The sequence below is a fragment of the Microcaecilia unicolor genome, chromosome 8 (assembly GCF_901765095.1).
Source record: "Microcaecilia unicolor chromosome 8, aMicUni1.1, whole genome shotgun sequence".
Taxonomy (NCBI): domain Eukaryota; kingdom Metazoa; phylum Chordata; class Amphibia; order Gymnophiona; family Siphonopidae; genus Microcaecilia; species Microcaecilia unicolor.
Genome location: NC_044038.1, coordinates 36857143 through 36878171, shown reverse-complemented (window position 1 = coordinate 36878171; position 21029 = coordinate 36857143). Strand labels below are relative to the sequence as shown.

General features: G+C 40.5%; 1 protein-coding gene across 1 annotated transcript in view; it reads left to right on the top strand.

The window, feature by feature from the left end:
- The first annotated feature begins 6538 nt into the window (after window positions 1–6538).
- The window catches only part of PARN (poly(A)-specific ribonuclease), a 201257-nt gene continuing 186766 nt past the window's right edge, over window positions 6539–21029 (top strand). Inside the window, 2 exon segments of the mRNA XM_030211049.1 lie at window positions 6539–6737; window positions 16970–17047. Coding sequence (XP_030066909.1) covers window positions 6719–6737; window positions 16970–17047 — 97 coding nt within the window. The 5' untranslated portion in view covers window positions 6539–6718.

The window sequence follows — 21029 nt, the reverse complement described above, 5'->3', positions numbered from 1 at the left end:
TATTAACACATTATTAGCAAAAAAAAAAAAAAAAGGCCCCATTGCATACAATGGGACCTGTGGGAAATTATGTATATTAATGTGTTTTAGTGTAGTTACTAGGCCCTTAGATTGTAAGCATTCTCAGCTAGTGAAATAGTTAACTCTACCTGAACAGTAAGTTGTCTTATGAATGGGTTTGGAAAGGTGAGTAATTAAATCTATAATCCAACTCCACGGATAATCCATAAGCATATACACACAAATTCTGTATAGGTCGCACAAGTTAGGCAGGCAATTTTGGGCGGGGATCAGAGATACACGTGTAAAAGTAATTGGCTAAACTGGTGATAATCAAAAATGGGTCTTAAGAAACACTAATTGGCACTAATTACTGGTTATGTGAGTATCTGCTCTGCATTCCTATTCTATAACCTGCATGCCTAATTCATTCCATGTGCAACTCCAAAGGGGGCATGGGTGGATCAAGGGCGTTCCCAGGATATAGGCACAGAGTTACAGAATAAGTCCATTTCTGCGCCTAAGTGACGGCAGATTGGCCCTAATATTTCCACTAGTTTTGGGAGGACTAAATGCTCGCACCTAAAGTTAGACATGAAGATGACTTCAGCTAGTATTCTATAAACACAGTTCTGCATGGAACTGCCTTTATAGAATTCGTACTTAGCGAGCATCATTCCCCCAAGTTTTGAATACATAGGGTAACTAACTATACACTCATTCTGCACCAGGACTAGCTTGCTACACACACTGTAACTTAGATCATTTCCTTATCTCTTGCTTAACTATACAAAGAACTTGTCTTGAGTTTAGCTAGCCATCAAATTATCCCAACTGACTCTGTACTATGCATCTTGTACCCATCATATATCTGCTCTTGGTCCCTCAGCTATATGGTAAGCCACATTGTAGAAAATCTTTAGCATCATATCTATGTTAGCTGAATGTTCTAATATATGCTTATTAGGTGTACCATTAGTATCATGCTAACATTGTAATATATCTCTGGTATTTCAATTCCTGTGCTGTTAAATATGTATTTTTTTAATACTGTTTCATGGTAGTTCTATTATTAAGTTTCAATTTACTATTTTTAAGTTTACCTCATTTATAGTATTTGTTTATTCTTGGTTATTTCATTATTGTTATGCTGTTAACAAAATTCTAAGTTTTATGTAAAACTGTACCTGCTGTACACTGCCTTGGGTGAATCTCTTCATAAAGGTGGTTAATAAATCCCAATAAATAAATGAAATCATAACTTTGGGTGCTCTATACAGAATTCCCCCCATACTGCTGTACTATTTATATCCCACCTTCCCCAATAAAAGGGGGTCAAAACACATTAATAATATAGGGCCTGATATTCAAAATGATTTAGCCAGGAATTAGAGGCTCCTACCCAGTAAAACAAATCACTCAGCAGTTCAGGCAGGGATATTCAGTGCCACTAAGCCAGGCAGTGCTGCTGAATATGAGGCTGGTCATGAGATGGAGTTGGGGCAGTCCTGGAAGTTACATGGGCACTAGTAGTATTCAGAACTGATGCCCGTATAGAAAACCGAGCATGTAGGACTGCTTAAACAGCAGTTCTAAATTTGCCTGGTTAATTATGTGGGTCTAGCACTGAATATCAGTAATGCCCCATATAACTTCCTGACCCAGATATCCAATGCTGTTGCCCAAAGTTGGCCTGGCATTGAAAATCCATATCTAAATTAGCCAGTGGTGGTCAGCATTAAAAAAAAAACCATTCACTGCTGCCAGCTCAATATTGACCTGATAAAATATAGTTGGGTCAATATTGTAACTCCACAGTTGGTGTTTCATTTAAATACCAGCCAGCTGTGTTGTTTGAATATTCATCACTGGCTGCTAGCTGGATATTGGTGTTGAATATCCGGGTATAACAGGCAGAGCTGTGACATGGATAACCATCTGGATAACTTAGCACAGCTTTTATTACTGTATTGAGTTATCTAGATACTGGTGCTGACTGCCGGTCTCCAGGTAACTCCTGGCTCCACCCAGGCTTTGTGCCAGGGCTTTTGTGCAGGGATTTTCAATAGCATTATTTGGATAATGCTGCTGGAAATCTGGGTGTGGCCCTGGGCAATGGCACTTATCTGGACAGCAGAGTATTTACATGGCATTACAAAAAAAATAAAATAAAATATATATATATATATATCAATATCATAAAACAGATTTTTTTTCACTACTGATTTTCTAATGTAACTATAATATCATTCTTGCACTTCCCTTTTGACTATAATTCAGGCTTATAAAGTGTTTCTCATCCCAGCAGGAATGCAACTAAATTTATAATAATTTTATTTATGTACAAAGCTTATAACCCGTCATTTCTATGGGTCAAGGTGGGGGTACAAGCAAACATTTGCACTAAAGAAAAACATAATAATGCATAGTCATAAGAAACAGATGGAAACTAATAAAAGGTTGACAAAATGAAGCAATTCTGAATAAACAGGCCTTTGAAAACCTACAAAAATCATTGTCACCTGTGTTACATAAAGTGACTAGTGGCATGTTCCACAGGAGAGGAGTATAACAAGAAAAGGAACATACATGGGTTAGAGTAAGCCTACCGTAAACCAAAGGGCTAAAGTGTTGCCACAATTTGGGTTTCTGCCAGGCACTTGTGACCTGGCTTGGCCACTGTTTGGAAAACAGGATACTGGGCTAGATGGACCATTGGTCTAACCTAATATGAATACTCATGTTCTTATGCACTGTAAGCGAACATAGACTGGGAATGTAAGCAATCAAGACATGAATACTATCATAATTTAAAACACAACAAAAGTACTTTATTATTGTATTCGTTGCTACTGTACCTGAATGTAACTTACCTTGAGCTACAACTGAAAAGACCTCAAAAAGTTGTTCAACGGGCAACCAATGAACCATTTCAGAGCTGGGGTGATATGGTCTGAATGAGCCATGCCCAATATACACCAGGCAGCCATAAGGAAAACCAACTGCAAAGATGGAAGGCAAGCCATGTAACGCTATATTCCCAAAATCCACAAAGGGCATATTATGTGCTTAAACTACAGTACAGAAATCAGATTCTGTGAAGATAAGTCACAAGCATCTAAGTATCTTCATTTCATGGAAAGAGTTCTTGATTGTAGTGGTAACATGCAGATAGAAAGTACAGAGAAATGTCCATGTCAGCTATGCGAACAACAAGAGATGGAACAAAAGTCTTATCTTATGTCACAAAGAGGGCCTTAGTTTTATGACAATTTACCATCAGACCACAATTGGCCAGCCAAGAAACAACAGCACTGAAACCACCAGAGAGTTAGTCACCATAAGGCCCATCTCCCAGGGCAACAGATGCATATAATAAATTATTATTTGCATAAAAATGATAAAAACACCATAGGCTCTAATAATACTACATAAAAGACATAAGTAAAAATGAAAAAGTAATGCAGAAAGGGCTGAGCCCTGACTCCATGTTTTATAAGCCACTATAAAGACACCAAAGTCTTTATATGAGCTGGCGATCAGTCAAGTAAGAAGTGGAGTGGACTGAAACGGGTAGACATGAATCATTTGTTTACTCTCTCCAAAAATACTAGGACTAAGGGGCATGCGATGAAGCTACAAAGTAGTAAATTTAATATGAATTGGAGAAAATGTTTCTTCACTCAACATGTAATTAAACTCTGGAATTCGTTGCCAGAGAATGTGGTAAAGGTGGTTAGCTTAGTGGGGTTTAAAAAAGGTCTGGACGGCTTCTTAAAGGAAAAGTCCATAGACCATTATTAAATTGACTTGGGGAAAATCCACTGCTTATTTCTGGGATAAGCAGCATAAAATGTATTGAACTTTTTTGGGACCTTACCAGGTATTTGTGACCTGGATTGGCCACTGTTGGAAACAGTTTCTCCCAGGCCCACAAAATGAAGCTGATGTAACATTTCATGATTAACAGAATCAAAGGCTGCGGTGACATGAAGAAAGAGTACAAGAAACACCATACTAGGTGGTATCAATCCCTTAAATAAGGTATCCAACAACACAAGCAGTAAGGTTTCAACACCAGAAAATGGATGAAAAAACCATGTTGTTAAGATTAAAAAAGAGAGTATTCATCACAATAAGCCTGTAGTTGGTGGAGGACCACACACACAATCAAGAAGCTTCACAAGCAAAGGAAGGCTAGAGATTAGCCCATCAGAGGTAGGATGTAAGGTGTCCAAGGTAGAGCTTTTCAGGCCAGGCCTGACACTTGCCCTTTTACATTGAGACAGCACTGCACCTGTACACAATTTTACAACTGAGTGCCTCTATTTAGGTGACCCGAGGATGCACAGTAGGAATGTATTTTATAACAGAACCTGGTCACCTAGGAGTCAGAATACTAGCATCACTCAGTATTGGTGCACCTAACATTTAGGTTCTACAGTTACACTACCTATAGACCTAGCCTAAGTGTGGGTGCCTAAAATCGTCAGGGATGCATGTAATTTACACTATTCTGTAAGTTATGTGACTAACTGTGAGCCCTACCCATGTTCCACACATGGTTATGGTGAAAAGTCCACCGAAGGTGGACAAACACCAAAATCCTACAAAGAGAATAACAGTACAAAGACAGTGGGAAGTGGGCAGATGACTCAAGAGATCAGGACAACAGTCTGGTGTCTAAAATAATGTTGTTATTATTAAGGACTTACACATGGCTATGCCCCTTTGCAAATACATGCTATGTAATTTAAGCATGCATTTGCAGAATTGAACTTAGGCACCCTGCTAGCACTTCTGTGGGAAAATGTGCACATATGTACGTAAGTGCTAATATATGCAGGTGCCTAGATTATAGAATTGCACTTGGTGTGAATCTCCTCCTCCCAAGCATTTACCTGCTTAAAGGTATTAATAGTTCTATAGCTGTAAGATCTTTGAAAACAGTAACATAATAAATGATTCCAGAAAAACAATTGACACACCCAGTTTGCCTATCCTGTCTGTCTTACAAGCTTGACTGCTTGTACAATATCACTTCTTATCAAAGTCAGTTTTTGTTTTGATTTGGGATGTAACCTTCCAAGCTTAATCCTATCAGTAGTCTTCTAAGCGCTGTCACAGAATATCACATCAAAGACCATTAGGTCCATCCAATTCACTCCTGGAGAAATGACACAGATCCCAACCAATCCTTATTCTCCTATTCATGTTCTGGCCACTAGGGGTCCTGTGTGCTTAGCATATTTTTATGTTATAAATCTTGCATACCGCCCCTCTAACTAATGACAATCAAGGTGGATTACCATAATAACAGGATCCATCATCACAGTACAATACAATAAATACAACTAAAATATAATCTATTGCTAGTATAAAAATACTTATTTTACTAGGAAGCAATAAGCCTTAAGCTTCTTTCTAAAAATCAGCAAATGAATTCACTGTGATTCTGAAACTGAAGATTATTCCAAAATCTTGGAGAAGCCACTGAGAGCATCTTGGCTCTCCAAAACGCTTTTCTGATCACTGTGACATCTGGGACTAAGAACAAGCTCCCTGACTTGATCTTGGAGAGCATTGCGTCTTACCATTTGTAACCACCTGTTCAGCAGGAAGACCATTCTTTAGATCCATCATCCCTTCCTTGAAGACATTTCTTCTGGTATTGCTGCTGAATCTACTTACCTGATGTATACACTTATCTCTTGTCCTGGAACACTCTTTCCTCTGAAAATGGTTTGCTTTGTGCGCCTGCTTAATTTATTTGGATTTATTTACCGCTGTTTTTGAAGATATTCACCCGTACAGCAAGCACGAGCCAGACATAGGCAGCAGGCAATTACAGCAGAAAAACATACAGATAACAGTTCACTTTATGGCATAGTATGCTACTTATACAATGTCAGCACAATATAAATTAAAACATCTTAATAGCATAGGGTGTAAGCAGAAGTGGATGAAAAATTATTTTAAAGGTTTTGCTTATTGAGAAACAAATCTACGTTGACAATTTGGGGTGAATTATTTGATGGTGAAGCTGGTTGGCATAGTTACACCATAACGCTGATGTGGATGTGCTTAAAAAAATAAATAAAGGGGTCTCTACAAGATCTGGAGAATAAATATATGGGTACTTTCGAGGATACAAGCTCTTCAGACGGCATTGAGTTTCATAGAAAATATTAAGTAGAGGAGTGTGGTTATTTTCTTTTTCATGTTTTATTTTGTTTGATCATCTTATTTTCTTTTCCATAGAAAATATTGAATTGCACGTCCTAAAGACTCAGCAAGAGTCTCTTTGCTACTCATAGTGCCAATATAATGGTGTCTAACTGGCTATTCTTTAATTCTTTGCAGCTGTGTATTACAAAGATCTCAACAGTCTAGTACAGAAGCCCTGATCGCTGTTGCAGACCAAACAACTGCTTTGTTGCGAATCCTCCAGACTATCCAGGTCTCAGGAAGCCATGACATCTCTATGGTTACCACGGGCTGCTTGGCGATTACTTCCGGGACACGCGATTCTTTCCTCGACTCTTCTACCCCAGCAGCAGCTCCTCGACCAAGGAGGTTTACCTCCTTGTCCTCGACGTAGTGCGTCGTTTACAGTCGGGGCCGCTGTGGTTGGTCCCGGAAGTAATCTCTAGGAAAAGGTTAAGGGGCGGTTGGTGGGTGCGCTTCGTCTTAGCAGTGCTGGTGCAGGTCTGCAGGGATGGAGGTTACCCGGAGCAGTAAGTGAAGTTGTGGGGCTTTGTCGAAGTCGCAGTTTGATGTTGTAGTTTTTAAATGGTTTCGTTTCGGTTGACTGGGGTTTTTTTTTTTTGGTCGTGGACCATACTTTCTGGTTTCCTTCCCACCTTTCCTTGTCAAGGTTTTTTTTTTTTTTTTGGAGAGGTGGTAGTTGTGCGATGTGATGTAACAGGAACACTCGACGGTGACAACCATCGTTACAGCCTGAGCTCTGTGCACAACTTTGAAGCTATGTTCTTTTGCAGCGAAAGAAGCCAGGGAGCCCTGTTGGCTGGGCAGAAATATTTGGTTTCAAACATGTTTGTGGGTAGATAGTAACTGTTATTTTCTAGAATTTCAGCTGGCAGTGCCTCAAGTGTATCCACTTTCGATGTGAAATGATTTGAGTAGACTAATTTCTGGCCTTCTCCGGATTCCAGAGGTTTTAATTGCGACCTTAGTTTTTAGCCAATTAACTTTTATTAATCCTATTTGCAGTAAAATATATGTAAATAATCTCACTTTATCTATATTTGAGCTCATGGTGCATTTCATTACATGACAAGTTATTTTCTTGCTCTCCTTAATGTGCTGGGCTTATAGTCTTAGTACCCGAGATAATATCGGGTTAACTGACTTGCCTAAAATCACAAGAAGGGTTTGAACCCTGCGTTCCTGATTTATCTGGCTGCTGCACTAGGTTGCTTCTGCTGCCAATTATTTTATTTGTTCTATAAGTTCTTGTTTAATATAGTTATCAAAACAAAACCAAACTTGCATCCCTTTTTCTCTGTGGTAAATCAACCTGATTTGGGTTATGTAACTTAAATGCATATGGCTATGGAAGGAGTGATGATGTAAGGAAAATTGTTGGTTTCTTGAAAAAAAGCTGAGACATATCTTTAAGCTGTTTGTGTTGTAATAGCTGAGACTTAAGGTAGTTCAATATACTGTGTAGGAGCAGTGGTTAGTCCTCACTGTCTGATAGTTTTACAAGATTTTTGCCATCCTCACTGCCAGTTGATCATACAAGATGTAGGAGAAAGACTGAAACAGCTGATCCTTTTGGTTTGTCTTTTTCTGTGAGATATAAGAAGCTGGGATGAGGCTTGTTTATCCTAACATGTATTATAAAAATTATGAAGATGAGCATATCTCAATATAGAGAATGAAGCTTAAATTTTCAGTAGTTGGTGTACAAATATAAGGCTAAGATTTATAGGGTATTAGCCAAACAGGGAATTTTCCCATGCTATGCCTAAGGAGGAAAATATTGAGTAAAGGCCAACAGTATGTGTTGTAGCAATCAACTATTCAAGACGTAGAACTAACACTAGTATTTGGCACTGTACTACTTGTAATGAGAAGCTCCGTATATCTGGTAGTTAATTAAATGTATTTATTTATTTGTTGCATTTGTACCCCACATTTTCCCACCTATTTACAGGCTCAATGTGGCTTGCATAGTACCGTCAAAGGTGTTTGCCCAGTCGGTGGATAACAAATACAAAGTTGTATAGTGATCGTATGAGGTATAAGTGGAGGGTCGAAATGGATGAAGATTGCGTGATGTCCTGTTCGATCATAGTCATGCTGTGCTGGTAGTTGAAGAGGGTTACGTGGGGTCGTTGGGGTAGGCCTTTTTGAAGAGGTAGGTTTTATTTCCTGAAGTTCAAGTGGTCGTGGATTGTTTTCACAGCTTTTGGGAGCCCATTCCATAGTTGTAGGAGAAGCCGGCTGCGGAAGTTGTTTTGTATTTCAGTCCTTTGCAATTTGGGTAGTGTCGGTTTAGATAGGATCTTGACGATCTGACTTTGTTTCTTATTGGTAAGTCTATAAGGTCTGTCATGTATACTGGGACTACGCCGTGCATGATTTTGTGGACTAAGGTGCAGATTTTGAAGATGATCCGTTCTTTGATTGGGAGCCAATGCAACTTTTCTCAGAGGGTTTTGGCACTTTCAAAGCGTGTTTTGCTGAATATCAGCCTGCCTGCTGTATTTTGGGTGGTCTAGAGTTTTTTTATGAGTTCTTTGCAGCCTGCGTAGATTCCGTTGCAATAATCTGCATGGCTTAGGACCATTGATTGTATTAGGTATCGAAAAGTTGCTCTTGGGAAGAAAGGTTTTAATCGTTTGAGCTTCCATATTGAATAGAACATTTTCTTTGTTGCAGAGTTTACTTGGCTCTCAAGGGTAAGGTTGCGATTGAGTGTGACACCGAGTATTTATAAATACCTGAAAAACTAATATTACCTTTTTGAATTATTTTTTTTACAGTTTTTAGAAATAATTCATGTATCTCCTGAGTTATTCAACCTACAACAACCAAATTATCAGGATACGTATAGCTATATGAAAGCTAGCGGCTGAAGTAGCTGCCACAAAACCTATGTGGCTCTGGGCCTTAAACTAAAAGGAAAAAAAATGGAGAAGGGTCATTCCATGCCAAGTGGTCTAAACCTTCCCTCCATCATGTCTCCAATTTTGTTCAAATTTTATCTGTTGTGCGAGTCGCATGTTAAACGAAGTTTCCCCAAAATTTGAGGTCTCTAACTGCAATAGTTGCAGATCTAGACCCCCTTTTCTGAAAGGTTGTCAGTCCATGAGCGCGCGACATTTACCAAAATGCCATTTTTGGGGTCTAATAAAATCCAAACACATTTATGGCTAACAAATTCAAATCCTGTACAGTTTTTGATGCTAATTCCGATGAAATACATTTTAACATAATGGATGCAAAATCCAGTCAAACAAGTTGACTCAAAGTGTGCATCAAAATTGGTCGCAACTCATCGGAACATATTTGGACCAATATTCAGACCGCAACAACTTCCATGCAAACAAAGATACGGACTTAAAATTTTGAACAAGCATTGTGCTTGTGCTGGACATAATACTGCCAGATTTGCAACTAACCAGCATCTATAACCGCCCTGCAGGATCTCTTCAAAGTTGGCACTGTCAGTGCAAATGGTAAAATGTACCAAAGTTCAAAGCCAATTATTAAAAAAGAGTCTGCCTGAATCAGCTTGTGAACAGTATCATCTGAAAGAGAAAATTGTGCTGTACAACACTGATATGTTTTTGTTTTGCATTGCCACCATTAAGTAGCCATTTACTCAGGTCAAAGTATGTTATATTTAGTACGCTTGATGCGCTAATTTTTCTTCATTTCTAGGAAATTGAGTCTTAATAGTCGCTTAAAAGTATTGATATAATTATTTATTCATTCGTATTTTATTTGTTGATTGTCCAATCGTTTATTGTGAGCTGTTATGGTGGATTGGAAATGTTTGTGAAACGTCAGTTGAACAGAAAGATGCTTTTATAAGCTTTATGCATCCTCCTCATGGTCCCGCTACTTCATTTTATTGGCCGGTAAGACGTGATACTTGCTGGATCCCAGAACAACTTATCATTGCTGTTATTCCAGCTCCATCCGTGACATCATCTGGTCGGCAATATAGTTTCCCTGAAACCGTTCTCTTGCAGATCAATGATGCTTTCAGAGTGATGAAGTAACTGAAGATGGCAGGCTTGGGAACCTGCAATGAAGTAACTGAAGATGGCAGGCTTGGGAACCTGCAATGAAGTAACTGAAGAAGGCAGGCTGCAGTAAAGAACACAATCAGGCTTGGGATCCTACAGTAAAGAAACCCACCTGTGGCTGTTACTGCATGGCTATAGGGCGTGGTCCCTATGGCGATGGGGATGCTGGTTTCAATGTGACAACCAGTAATGGCTCAGCCATCATGGACCAACGCAATACATTGCGCACACAAAATATAATATACTTTGACCTGAGTAAATGGCTACTTAATGGTGGCATTGCAAAACAAAAACATATCAGTGTTGTAGAGCACAATTTTCTCTTTCAGATACTGTTCACAAGCTGATTCAGGCAGACTCTTTTTTAATAATTGGCTTTGATCTTTGGTACATTTTACCATTTGCGCTGACAGTGCCAACTTTGAAGAGATCCTGCAGGGCGGTTATAGATGCTGATTAGTTGCAAATTTGGCAGTATTATGTCCAGCACAAGCATATTGTTTGTTCAAAAATTCAAGTCCGTATCTTTGTTTGCATGGAAGTTGTTGTGGTCTGAATATTGGTCCAAATATGTTCCGATGAGTCGCGACCAATTTTGATGCACACTTTGAGTCAACTTGTTGGATTTTGCATCCATAATGTTAAAATTTATTTCATCGGAATTAGCACCAAAAACTGTACAGGATTTGAATTTTTTTTAGCCATTCTTATAAATGTGTGTGGATTTTATTAGACCCCAAAAATGGCATTTTGGTAAATGTTGCGCGCTCATGGGCTGACAACCTTTCAGAAAAGGGGGTCTAGATCTGCAACTATTGCAGTTAGAGACCTCAAATTTTGGGAAACTTCGTTTAACACGTGACTCGCGCAACAGATAAAATTTGAACAAAACTGGAGAACATGATGGTGGGAACTTTTTTAAATTTTAGACCACTTGGCATGGAATGACCCAGAAAGAGTTCTTATCCAGTATAGTTTCTCAGTTTGCCCAGTATCTGTGGACTTCTTTAGTGTTCTATATATTGAGTCCAAGAATGCTTTATTCACTCATTTATATAATATTGCTTTAGTTCTGGCAGAGGACTGTGTCTGAAGTTAGGGCTGATGCTGTGGAGGTGCATGGGCTAACAGGTTCAGCTGCAGCAAGTGTCCTTTGAGACATAAGGGTGCAACCTGTGCGGGTGTAGATGTCACTATGCATGGGGTGTTGCAGCTGCCTTATTAGAGCTCCCAGAGAGTGCAACATGTTAGATGTCAGAAGGTACATAAGTATTGCCATACTGGGAAAGACCAAAGGTCCATCAAGCCCAGCATCCTTTTTCCAACAGTGGCCAATCCAGGTCACAAATACCTGGCAAGATCCCATAAAAGTACAAAACATTTTATACTGCTTATCCCAGAAATAGTGGATTTTCCCCAAGTCCATTTAATAGGTCTATGGACTTTTCCTTTAGGAAGCCGTCCAAACCTTTTTTTAAACTCCACTAAGCTAACCGCCGTTACCACATTTTCTGGCAACGAATTCCAGAGTTCAATTACATGTTGAGCGAAGAAACATTTTCTCTGATTCGTTTTAAATTTACTACAGTGTAGCTTCATCGCATGCCCCCCACTCCACTCATTATTTTATAGACCTCTATCATATCTCCACTCAGCCGCCTTTTCTCTAAGCTGAAGAGCCCTAGCCGCTTTAGCCTTTCCTCATAGGGAAGTCATCCCATCCGCTTTATCATTTTCGTCGCCCTTCTCTGTAACTTTTCTAATTCCACTATATCTTTTTTGAGATGCGGCAACCAGAATTGAACCCAGTTTTCGAGGTGCGGTTGCAGTATGGATATGTAGGAATGTTGAGGCAGCATGGGGCACCCCAAAGCTTCGAGTGGGCTTTCTACAAGGATGTCCCTGCCAAGGGTTACTCATTGGACTAGGTTCTTAACTTACATGTTTACATTCTTCTTTTGTTTTAATAAAAACATTTTGAATTCATTGCTTTGTAGTTCTTTTCTTATATTTGTGGTAGAGTTCTGCTTGGATATTGCTTTGCTAATTGACCCCAAGCCAGTTTGTAATTTATTACCATTTTAGTTCCTTTTCTGTTTCTTGTCTAAAGGCCTGATTCACTGAGGCCTCGATGTTCGATTCCCCATGCTGTTCCGAAACAGTGCCCTAAAATTAACTCACCAATGATCAACGCTAATAACATAGTAATTTAGGTGTGTTATTAGCGTTGATCATTGTGTGAAAAGTGTGGGAGGATTGTGCTTGGCATGCACTAAGGCATAGTCCTCCTGCACTTATTTGATGGGTTTGGGCTATCAAAAGCCTAGACCTGTCAAACGCAGGAGATGGAGGTCCGTGGGCCCCCCACACCTACCCTCACCGGCCGTCGACCACCCCAGACATAAGGGCACAGGGGAATGGAGATTTGTGGATCTCCAGCCCCTCTAACACCCCCCCCCCCAAACAAAAACATCCCAAAAAAATCTCTGGTGGCCATGTGGGCTACATACGCCACCCCCACCCGCCCTAGTGGTCTAGTGGCCCCCTCCCTCCCATACTTTGTGTGATGGAAGAGGGAGTAGCTCTCCCTCCAAAACGGCGGTGGGATGCACTGGGCTGGGTGCCTTAATGCACTGGGAGTTCTACTCACTCCATCACACAAGGAGGTATGGGGGGGAGGGGTCTGCTAGACCATTGGGGCAAGTGGGGGATGAGGAATGTAGCCTAATGGGCCACCAGGGATTTTTTTTTTTTTGGGAGGGTTGGGGGGCTAGAGGTCTGCTGGACCTCCAGCCACCCATGTTGCTATCTGGGAGGGGGCACTAGGCGGGCTGCCTAGCATGGATGGGGGGAGGAAGACTCTTAACCCTAATACCAGCTCTGAGCCAGTTCTCTGATCATATGGGTGCAATACCGGAGAGCTTAAATATAATTAAATGAGCTCTGCTGTTTTCCTTGTGTGCCTGATGCCCTGTGATCATGGGTGCTGTGTAAAACTGTCGTTAGTCCAGTGCTAGTGGCCTCTAGCACCTACATTTACTTTTGATCAGGCCCGGAGGCGCTTATTGCATTCTGTCTGGTGAAAATAAAATGTGGTGAATCGGGCCCTGAAGTCTGTGGCTGTGGGTTTTGGTTGATGATGAGTGTTTCCAAATTGAGAGTCTGATGTTCTAAGATTTCTTCCCCTTTTTTGTGTGTATTGGAAAAATATTTAGTTCATAAGTAAGACTATTTAAGAATCTTAATTATTCCTACATAGATGTTTCTTTAATTTCTATTAGTGACTTTATATACAGAAAACACTGAAGCAAGTGAGTGCATTATTTCACGGGATCAGTTTTAAATTGTCCTTATAATTTTCCCACATTAAAGTCAGCATGGATGCCCAAACATAGGGCACTTCGGTTTATATAACTGTTTGGCACTTCTAAAAACATCATGAGGAGAATAATTTGTGGTAGGTACAACCTCAGCATGCAGGCATGGGGAGTGCAAGCTGCACTTCACAGAGGATAAAATCCCAACACAAACATGGGGAAAGAAACAGTTACAAGCCTAATAGTCGTTTTAGTTACACGATAGGCCATGTTGGTCTTCCTTTTCCATCGTTTATTATGTTGGTAGATTCCAACTTTTCAGTGGTCTGTTTTGGAAAAGATTACAGTTGGGACTGGGTGCTATAGTCCTTGGTCATATGAAGGATAATCCTATTTATACAATTTTTTGAAATTCCATTTGTATCTTCGGCAATATATCTTGGTGGTTTACAGTGCTATATTCAAACAAGAAGAAAAAAAGGCAGAAAAAAATAGGGTTAATCTCCAAAGGTGAACTTTTCCTTAAATGCTAGAATGCAGAGTTTGAATGGCAAAGCATTTCATAAAAAGCGACCAACATAAATGTTGTATCTCTAGATATGTCCAGTCATAGGTGAAATGGAGGAGGGAGTGCCAGGAGTGCTACTTCGGAGACCTAAAAGAGTGGAAAGGAGAATAACAGGGCCACTGAGAGACTGGGCCAGGCCCGGGACAAGGCCACCCCCGGGGCCCCCCCTTTACCCGCCCCCGTGCCCTCTCTCCACCCACGGGCCCTCTGTACTGACCTTAAGCGCTTCACCTTCGAAGGCGCAGCAAGCAGCAGCAGACCACTCCTTCCTTCTGTGTCCCGCCCTCGCGGAAGTTACGTCAGGCGAGGGCGGGACACGGAAGGAAGGAGTGGTCTGCCGCTGCTTGCTGTGCTTTCGAAGGTGAGGCACTTAAATTCAATGCCAGGGAGCGACGGAGTGCGGGCGGGCCGGACTGCGGCGGTGGCGCCGGGCACCCCCTGGAGGCCCGGGCCCGGGGAATTTTGTCCCCCCCCCTCTCGGCGGCCCTGGAGAATAATATAACAAATCGGATGTATGTTGTATTGTTAGTAAATACAGACTGATATACAAAATCTTAATGTTGGTTCTTGATCCTAGTGGCAAATGGCATGCAGTGTTCTTATGCCAATAATAGTGTTAACACTGTCATAGCAGCTGGTCTTGTGGTTAAGCTTAACTGCTGTAGATTGTACAAACTGTTCTCTATGAAGAGGTTTGAGCAGCAAACCACTATTGAGTGAATTGAAATCAATGCGACATGACTAATGTAAGGAGTAATGTTCCAAATTGATGTAAGATCATATAGAATGAGTTTAGTGCAGAAAAGCCGAGCTTACTTAATTTGAGGAAGAAATGAAAGTTTTTGGTCAGACGACACCTAAAATCCACTGATCCTCACAAAATGGCAATGAAATGTCTTTAATAGTGAAATAAGTGGGGCTAGCTGACCTTTGCTCCAGATAAAATGTAGCTTTATGTTAGAGGTATTCAATGTCAGTTTTACAGGAAGCCAGTTAGTAAGTGCATTTACACACATTTGTAATGATGAAGCATCTGAAAAGGACTGAATGGTGTAGAGTATTTGAATAGAGTATCTGTATAACAATATGGGCTGAAACCCATAGATTGAATAAGTAATAGTAGATGGAAACAGATATTCAATAATATAGATGCTATTAGCGATCCCTGGGGAGCATTACTTAGAGCCTGATATGCAGAGAGTAAAGCTTGTTTACTGGTGACTTGAAAGGTACGTTTAGATAGATAAGACATAAACCGCTTCGGGACGGTACCCTGGATACCCAATGTCATGCAAGCAGGAAAGCATTAGATTATGAACAATTAAGTTGAATACAGCTGACAGGTCTAATGATGAAAAAGTATAACAGTTGCACTGATCCAATGTAGATCTGATTTCATTATTTAGAGCAGTAAGTAATGTTTCTCTTCTGTGCTCATTCTGGCAATGGTTTGTCTTGGAAGGAGCACCAGAGTGTTCTCAGTGAAAGATGTTGCACCATAGACTTTCAAATAGTTTTTGAAAAGAAGACTTAAGTTCATTATAGGACTATATATAATAAGTGGGGTCTATTGCAGTACTGCTCAAACAACTTGTGGCCACGACCCCTTCGAGGCATGTCAGAATGTCCACTCTGGTCGCAATCCCAAATGCAGCATATGTTATCTCAGTTGACGTTGTGACCTACAGTTTGGAAAGCACTGATCTGGATTGTGACCTACAGTTTGGAAAGCACTGGTCTGTTGAATCTGGGTTAACTTTTCAGAATGGAGGTGATCACTATATGTTTCCATTTAGATAGACCTAGTCCAGAGGATAATCAGTGGATGAAGAATTGTAGCAATGAAGAAACTTCTGAAATAAAAATGCTGGCCATGGATCCAATATCGAGGAGGAAGGGTTTAAAGAATTAGTTTATACCAAAGAAAGAAACGAAATTAAAGGCAGACCAGAAGGAACAGAAGATAATTCCGCTGTCTTCTAATATACTATTTTCTGTTGAGGCTATAGGGAAAGCTGTCTTGGGTGACAATGGGGCTCATTTTTAAAAGAGAAAAACCTTCAAAAAGTGGCATAAATCTGCATTTGGACGTTGTTCTCACAAAACATTCAATTGGTATTTTTGAAACCAATTTTTAGATGATTTTCTATGAAGTCCATCAGAAGTGCATTCAGATCACAAGGGGCCATGTTAAGGGCGGGATCTGGACGTTTCTAAGACTTGGACGTTTTTCTGCCATAATGGAACAAAACAAAAACATCTAGGGCTTAAGTTGGATGTTTTGGTCTAGACCTTCTTTATTAACGAATAAGCCACTAAACGTGCCCTAAATGACAAGATGACTACTGGAGGGAATTGGGGATGACCTCCCCTTTCTCCCCTAGTGGTCAGTAACCCCCCCCCCCCCCCCCCCCCCAAAAAATGTGATTAAAAACATTGCTTGCCAGCCTTGGGTATTATACTTGGGGTTTATATATATATATATTTTTTTTTTCTTTAGAGAAGGCTGATAAATTTTAAGCCATTTGTCATATTTGAGGTTTGGAGGGAATATTTTTGCTACATCTGCACAGTTCTGCAGCTGAGTTCTGGTTCTTGTGCAAATGACTGTTTAAGCAGTTAGAGATCCAGATTTCCAATGGTGAACTGCGCATTTTTGTATGTACGTCACCCAATACTTGCCTATAGCCTAAATTAGCTTCTAGACTCCTAGTTCTATTGGGTTATATTGTTTATAGTTAGGACTGCTGTGTTTATAGTATGTGTAGTAATGTGTCCTTATTTTTTGTCATTTGCAGATTTTAAGCACAATTTACCAAAAGTATGTGAAGCAATTAAGGAAGCAGACTTCTTGGCTATTGATGGAGAATTTTCAGGTATTAGCAACAAAGCTTTTATAAATAAGCATATAAATTTGAGCACCAATCCACTTATTTGCATTGGTTTTATCATGATGAAGTTCTAGTACAGAAAAAATAATGCTATGCTAATATGGGAGTGGGGAGGACAGGGACCCGATAGTTTGTCTTGTTCACAATTGCAGAGTGACATGAAATGGTTCCCTTCTGTTCCTAACATCCTTATTGATGCAGATACCTTGCTATTTTCTGTCCCTTTGTAGTTACTGCCATACTATCCCATTGCATAGCGAGTGCTGTGCTCTTCTTTCCCCACCCACAATCACTGATCATAGGTGTATTTTGCTTAGTTGTGGTTGGGAGGTTAGGATTCAGCACCATGAACATTTTTATGGAGCGTCGTTTCCTCCATGAACCTCCCACTAAACTATGCCTTTGCAATTGTACCCTTGTCCACTTAATTTGTCAAGTCTGTCATGATACTAAACTATAAGAATACTTTTTTCAGTGCAGAGTTCTTGATGCCATACAGCTGTTGCAGAGGCAAAAAACTGACATCCCTTTAAAGTATTTTAATTCAACTTTTAGCATACTAAACAACCCTTAGCTTTTGACCATTACAGAAGAACAGAACATTACTGGGTACAGCACAAGCAGCAAACAACCATGCCCTACTTCCTGTACGCTGCAATTCTGCTTCCACTGTTAAATATACCTCTGTTCTGCAATAATCCACATAACTGCCAGGGTTAATGAACTTAGAAGTAAGGATTGTATTGAAAAACCCTTTTGTTTATCTTCATTAACCCTTTCAGCTATGGGGGTTATTGCAAAATTTGGTAAAAAGAAATGGAAGGGGAACCTGGGTGTGTAATTATTTGATTTTGTAAGAATTGAACATAAAACCTGAAATGACTTGCTGGCAGAGGAGGTGGAGGCTTTAATGGATTTTGGGCACTCTTGGGACGGGCATTGCATGGAGTGGCAGAGGAAGAGTTGAAAGGTTCTGTAAGATATAGGGGCATAAGATGTTGATGGGTTGCATGTAGGTTATATGCACATTTAATTATGGGTGCAGTAAGGATAGGAAGAATAAGCAGCATGAAAGGAATTGCAGGAGGTAAAAGATACGTGGAGGAGACCCGATGAAGAAACATATGATAAGAGATGAAGGAATGTAAGGGTCAAAGAGGAGAAACTAAAAGAAGTGAAGAAGAGGGAAGATTGTAAGTGTGTGAAAAGCACTTTGAGCAGGAAAAAGTTCTTACGCAGAGGAGACAGGCAGAAAAAAAGAGTGAAATGAAAAGGAAATAAAAGTAGTAATGATGGAGGGCTTTTGGTTTCAGTGGTGGGAAGAGCAGATGAGCAGCCTCCGAGCTCCCATGTGATTATAAATTAATGGTGGTTAGAGACTGATACCACCTGAATCTGTAGTGGAAGTTGCATCAGAAATGCTATGCAGTGGGAGGGGTAAACCTGGCACAATAATTAAGATGTGTGCCCTAAAAATAGAGCTGGCAGTGACATTCGTGGTGCACTTCAAGATGGTGGTGGGGACCACGTGTGCATGTGGAGGATGAACACCAAGCAAGCAGGAGCTGGAGCTTGTCGATCTGAAAATGCTGCTGCAAGAAATCAGGGAGTGTAAAGTTGAAATCTAAAATAGATCTTGTTTTGGAATGGATGGAAAAGCATGTGGGTGAACTGGTGGACACATGGGCAGAAGACTTGGCCATCATACAGGAACTGAAATGAAGTGCAATGCCTTAAAGATAGGTGGAGAACCAGGAGTACTGGGACAGGTGCTCCAATATCTAGATCTTTGGGGTCCTGGAGGGAGTGGAGTTTCCAGACACCAGAGCTTGTTTATAAATAAATAACCACCCCTGCCCAGCCCCAGAAAATGACCAAAGGAGTTTGTTAAACTTAAGATATCAAGAAGAATGTATTATATCGGCTAGAAAGCAAAGGACTGTGATATATAATTAGACACTTTCCATTGTTCTGTATCTGATTTCTAAGACAACAAGAAAGCAGAAAGCTCTACAAAAGCAAATGCCTTGCTAAGTCAGCCTGAAGGCTAGTATCTGGTTTCTTGCTTGATTGGTGGTGATGGAAAATGGTCAAAAGCATTTTCCCTATTCTCTAAAAAGGTTGAACAGGTTTTTGTTTGGGTTTGTCTTCCCAGTTTGCCTTGTTTGTATTTATTTTAATTATATTTTATTTCCTTTTTAAATACTTTAACTGCTTAGAAGTATATTTTGAGGCTCATTTTCAAAGCACATAGACCTATAAAGTTACATATGTTACTGTGTAATAAGTATGTGCTTTGAAAATGAGCATCTTTATATGATTTGTGGTATATCAAAAATAAGTTGAAACCTGAAAGGCTGGCAGGAGTCTTCAGAGGATGTTGAGTCTCCAGATGGGGAACAGGTAGATCACATGACATCTGAACACACGCAGGAAACTACAGAGATCCTGGATGATGAATATGTAGAGCCTGGAAGAAGGCATGGTGAAGCGGTGGTATTTCTGCACCACAGTACTGCCCTGCTCCCACAGAGGCAGCCAGTCCCTAGACAGCAGGTGTTCAGTGTGGAACAAGTGACTTCTGGTGGGAATAGAGGAGGCTGAATCGAATAAGGAGGAAGGGGGCTTGGGAATTAATGCCATTTCATAGATTGGAAACTTTCACTCCTTTTTCATCCACTGCTTTTGGGGAGCTATGTAAAGAAAATGGACTGAATGGGGTATGGAATGATTTATAACACTAAATGGAATTTGAAAAGGAACGCCAATATTTTGATAGAAGAAATAAAATGAGAGGTAAAAAAAGGGGAAATACACCAAGAGGGGGCAGGGAGAAACAACCGACCATCTCCCAGAAACCTGAACATGGGACCCACTGAACAGGTGCAAAATTAAGGCTATGCTAAGGAAAATAAATGGGCTTTAAGGAGACAGGGTGGGACCTTGATGTTACCCCAACAATTGGAAGTGGCAAGGGGTGCTCAAGTACTTTTCTTTCAATGTTACCAACTCCGTTATTTTCTGATTCTGGAGCAGAACTGGAGAGTGGTCATCCAAGATCAACCTGAGGTAGAGGGGCTGGTGAAATTGGAACAGAAGGTTTGATCCAATTTGAATGTCAGCTTAGTGTTCTTGGTTGGGGCTTCCCTGGGATCAGGTGAATTGGAGGGAAATTTGTTTATGGGTTTTGATGCTCTGTGGCAGTTTTCATATAGGCAAATCCCAATATAAAAGTCTTCATGGGGCCTTTGTTACTCTGACCCTGGCACTCAGGGGAGAGGAACAGTGCTGGAGAGGGGATGTAATGTTCTTTTTTTTTTTTTTTTCATATGGGGTAGGCGTGTGAACAGATTGGGGGATTTTGGAATCGGGTGGGTAAGTATATCGAGGCTATTATAGGAAAGGAAATCACTTTGAACTGGGGACATTTCCTTTTTGGTGGTGGGGGTGGTCCTGGGTTTGGAGGAGAAGGGGTATGAGGGGGAGAATTTATTTTTGGTAAGCTTATTATTGGCAGCCAGGTGGTCAGTGCTGTAATTGGAAGAAGCATGGTCCTCTAATTGGGAATGATTGGAGAAAAAAAATGGCAGAGAAAATTTTGAAAACTTGTAGTCCTTGAACATTATTAAATACAAACATTTTTTTTTTTTGGTGGGGGGGGGGGGGGGGGGTTGCTGGGTTCTTGAAGCCTGGATTGGCCGCTGTTGGAGACAAGATGCTGGGCTTGATGGACCATTGGTCTTTTCCCAGCATGGCAGTGCTTATGTTCTTATGTACATAGCCTGTATGAAGAATTCTACTCCTGAGGCTGTTCATAGAAGGGAAACTCTTTGCAGTGTCTTCTGTATGTTAGGTAAAGGGGGCGTGTAGGATATGGGTGTTAATTATTTATTGAAATATTCAAAAATAATAGAGCTGATGGAACTATAGGGGAAGGTGTTAGGGTGGTGGGAGTTTGCGTGGAGAT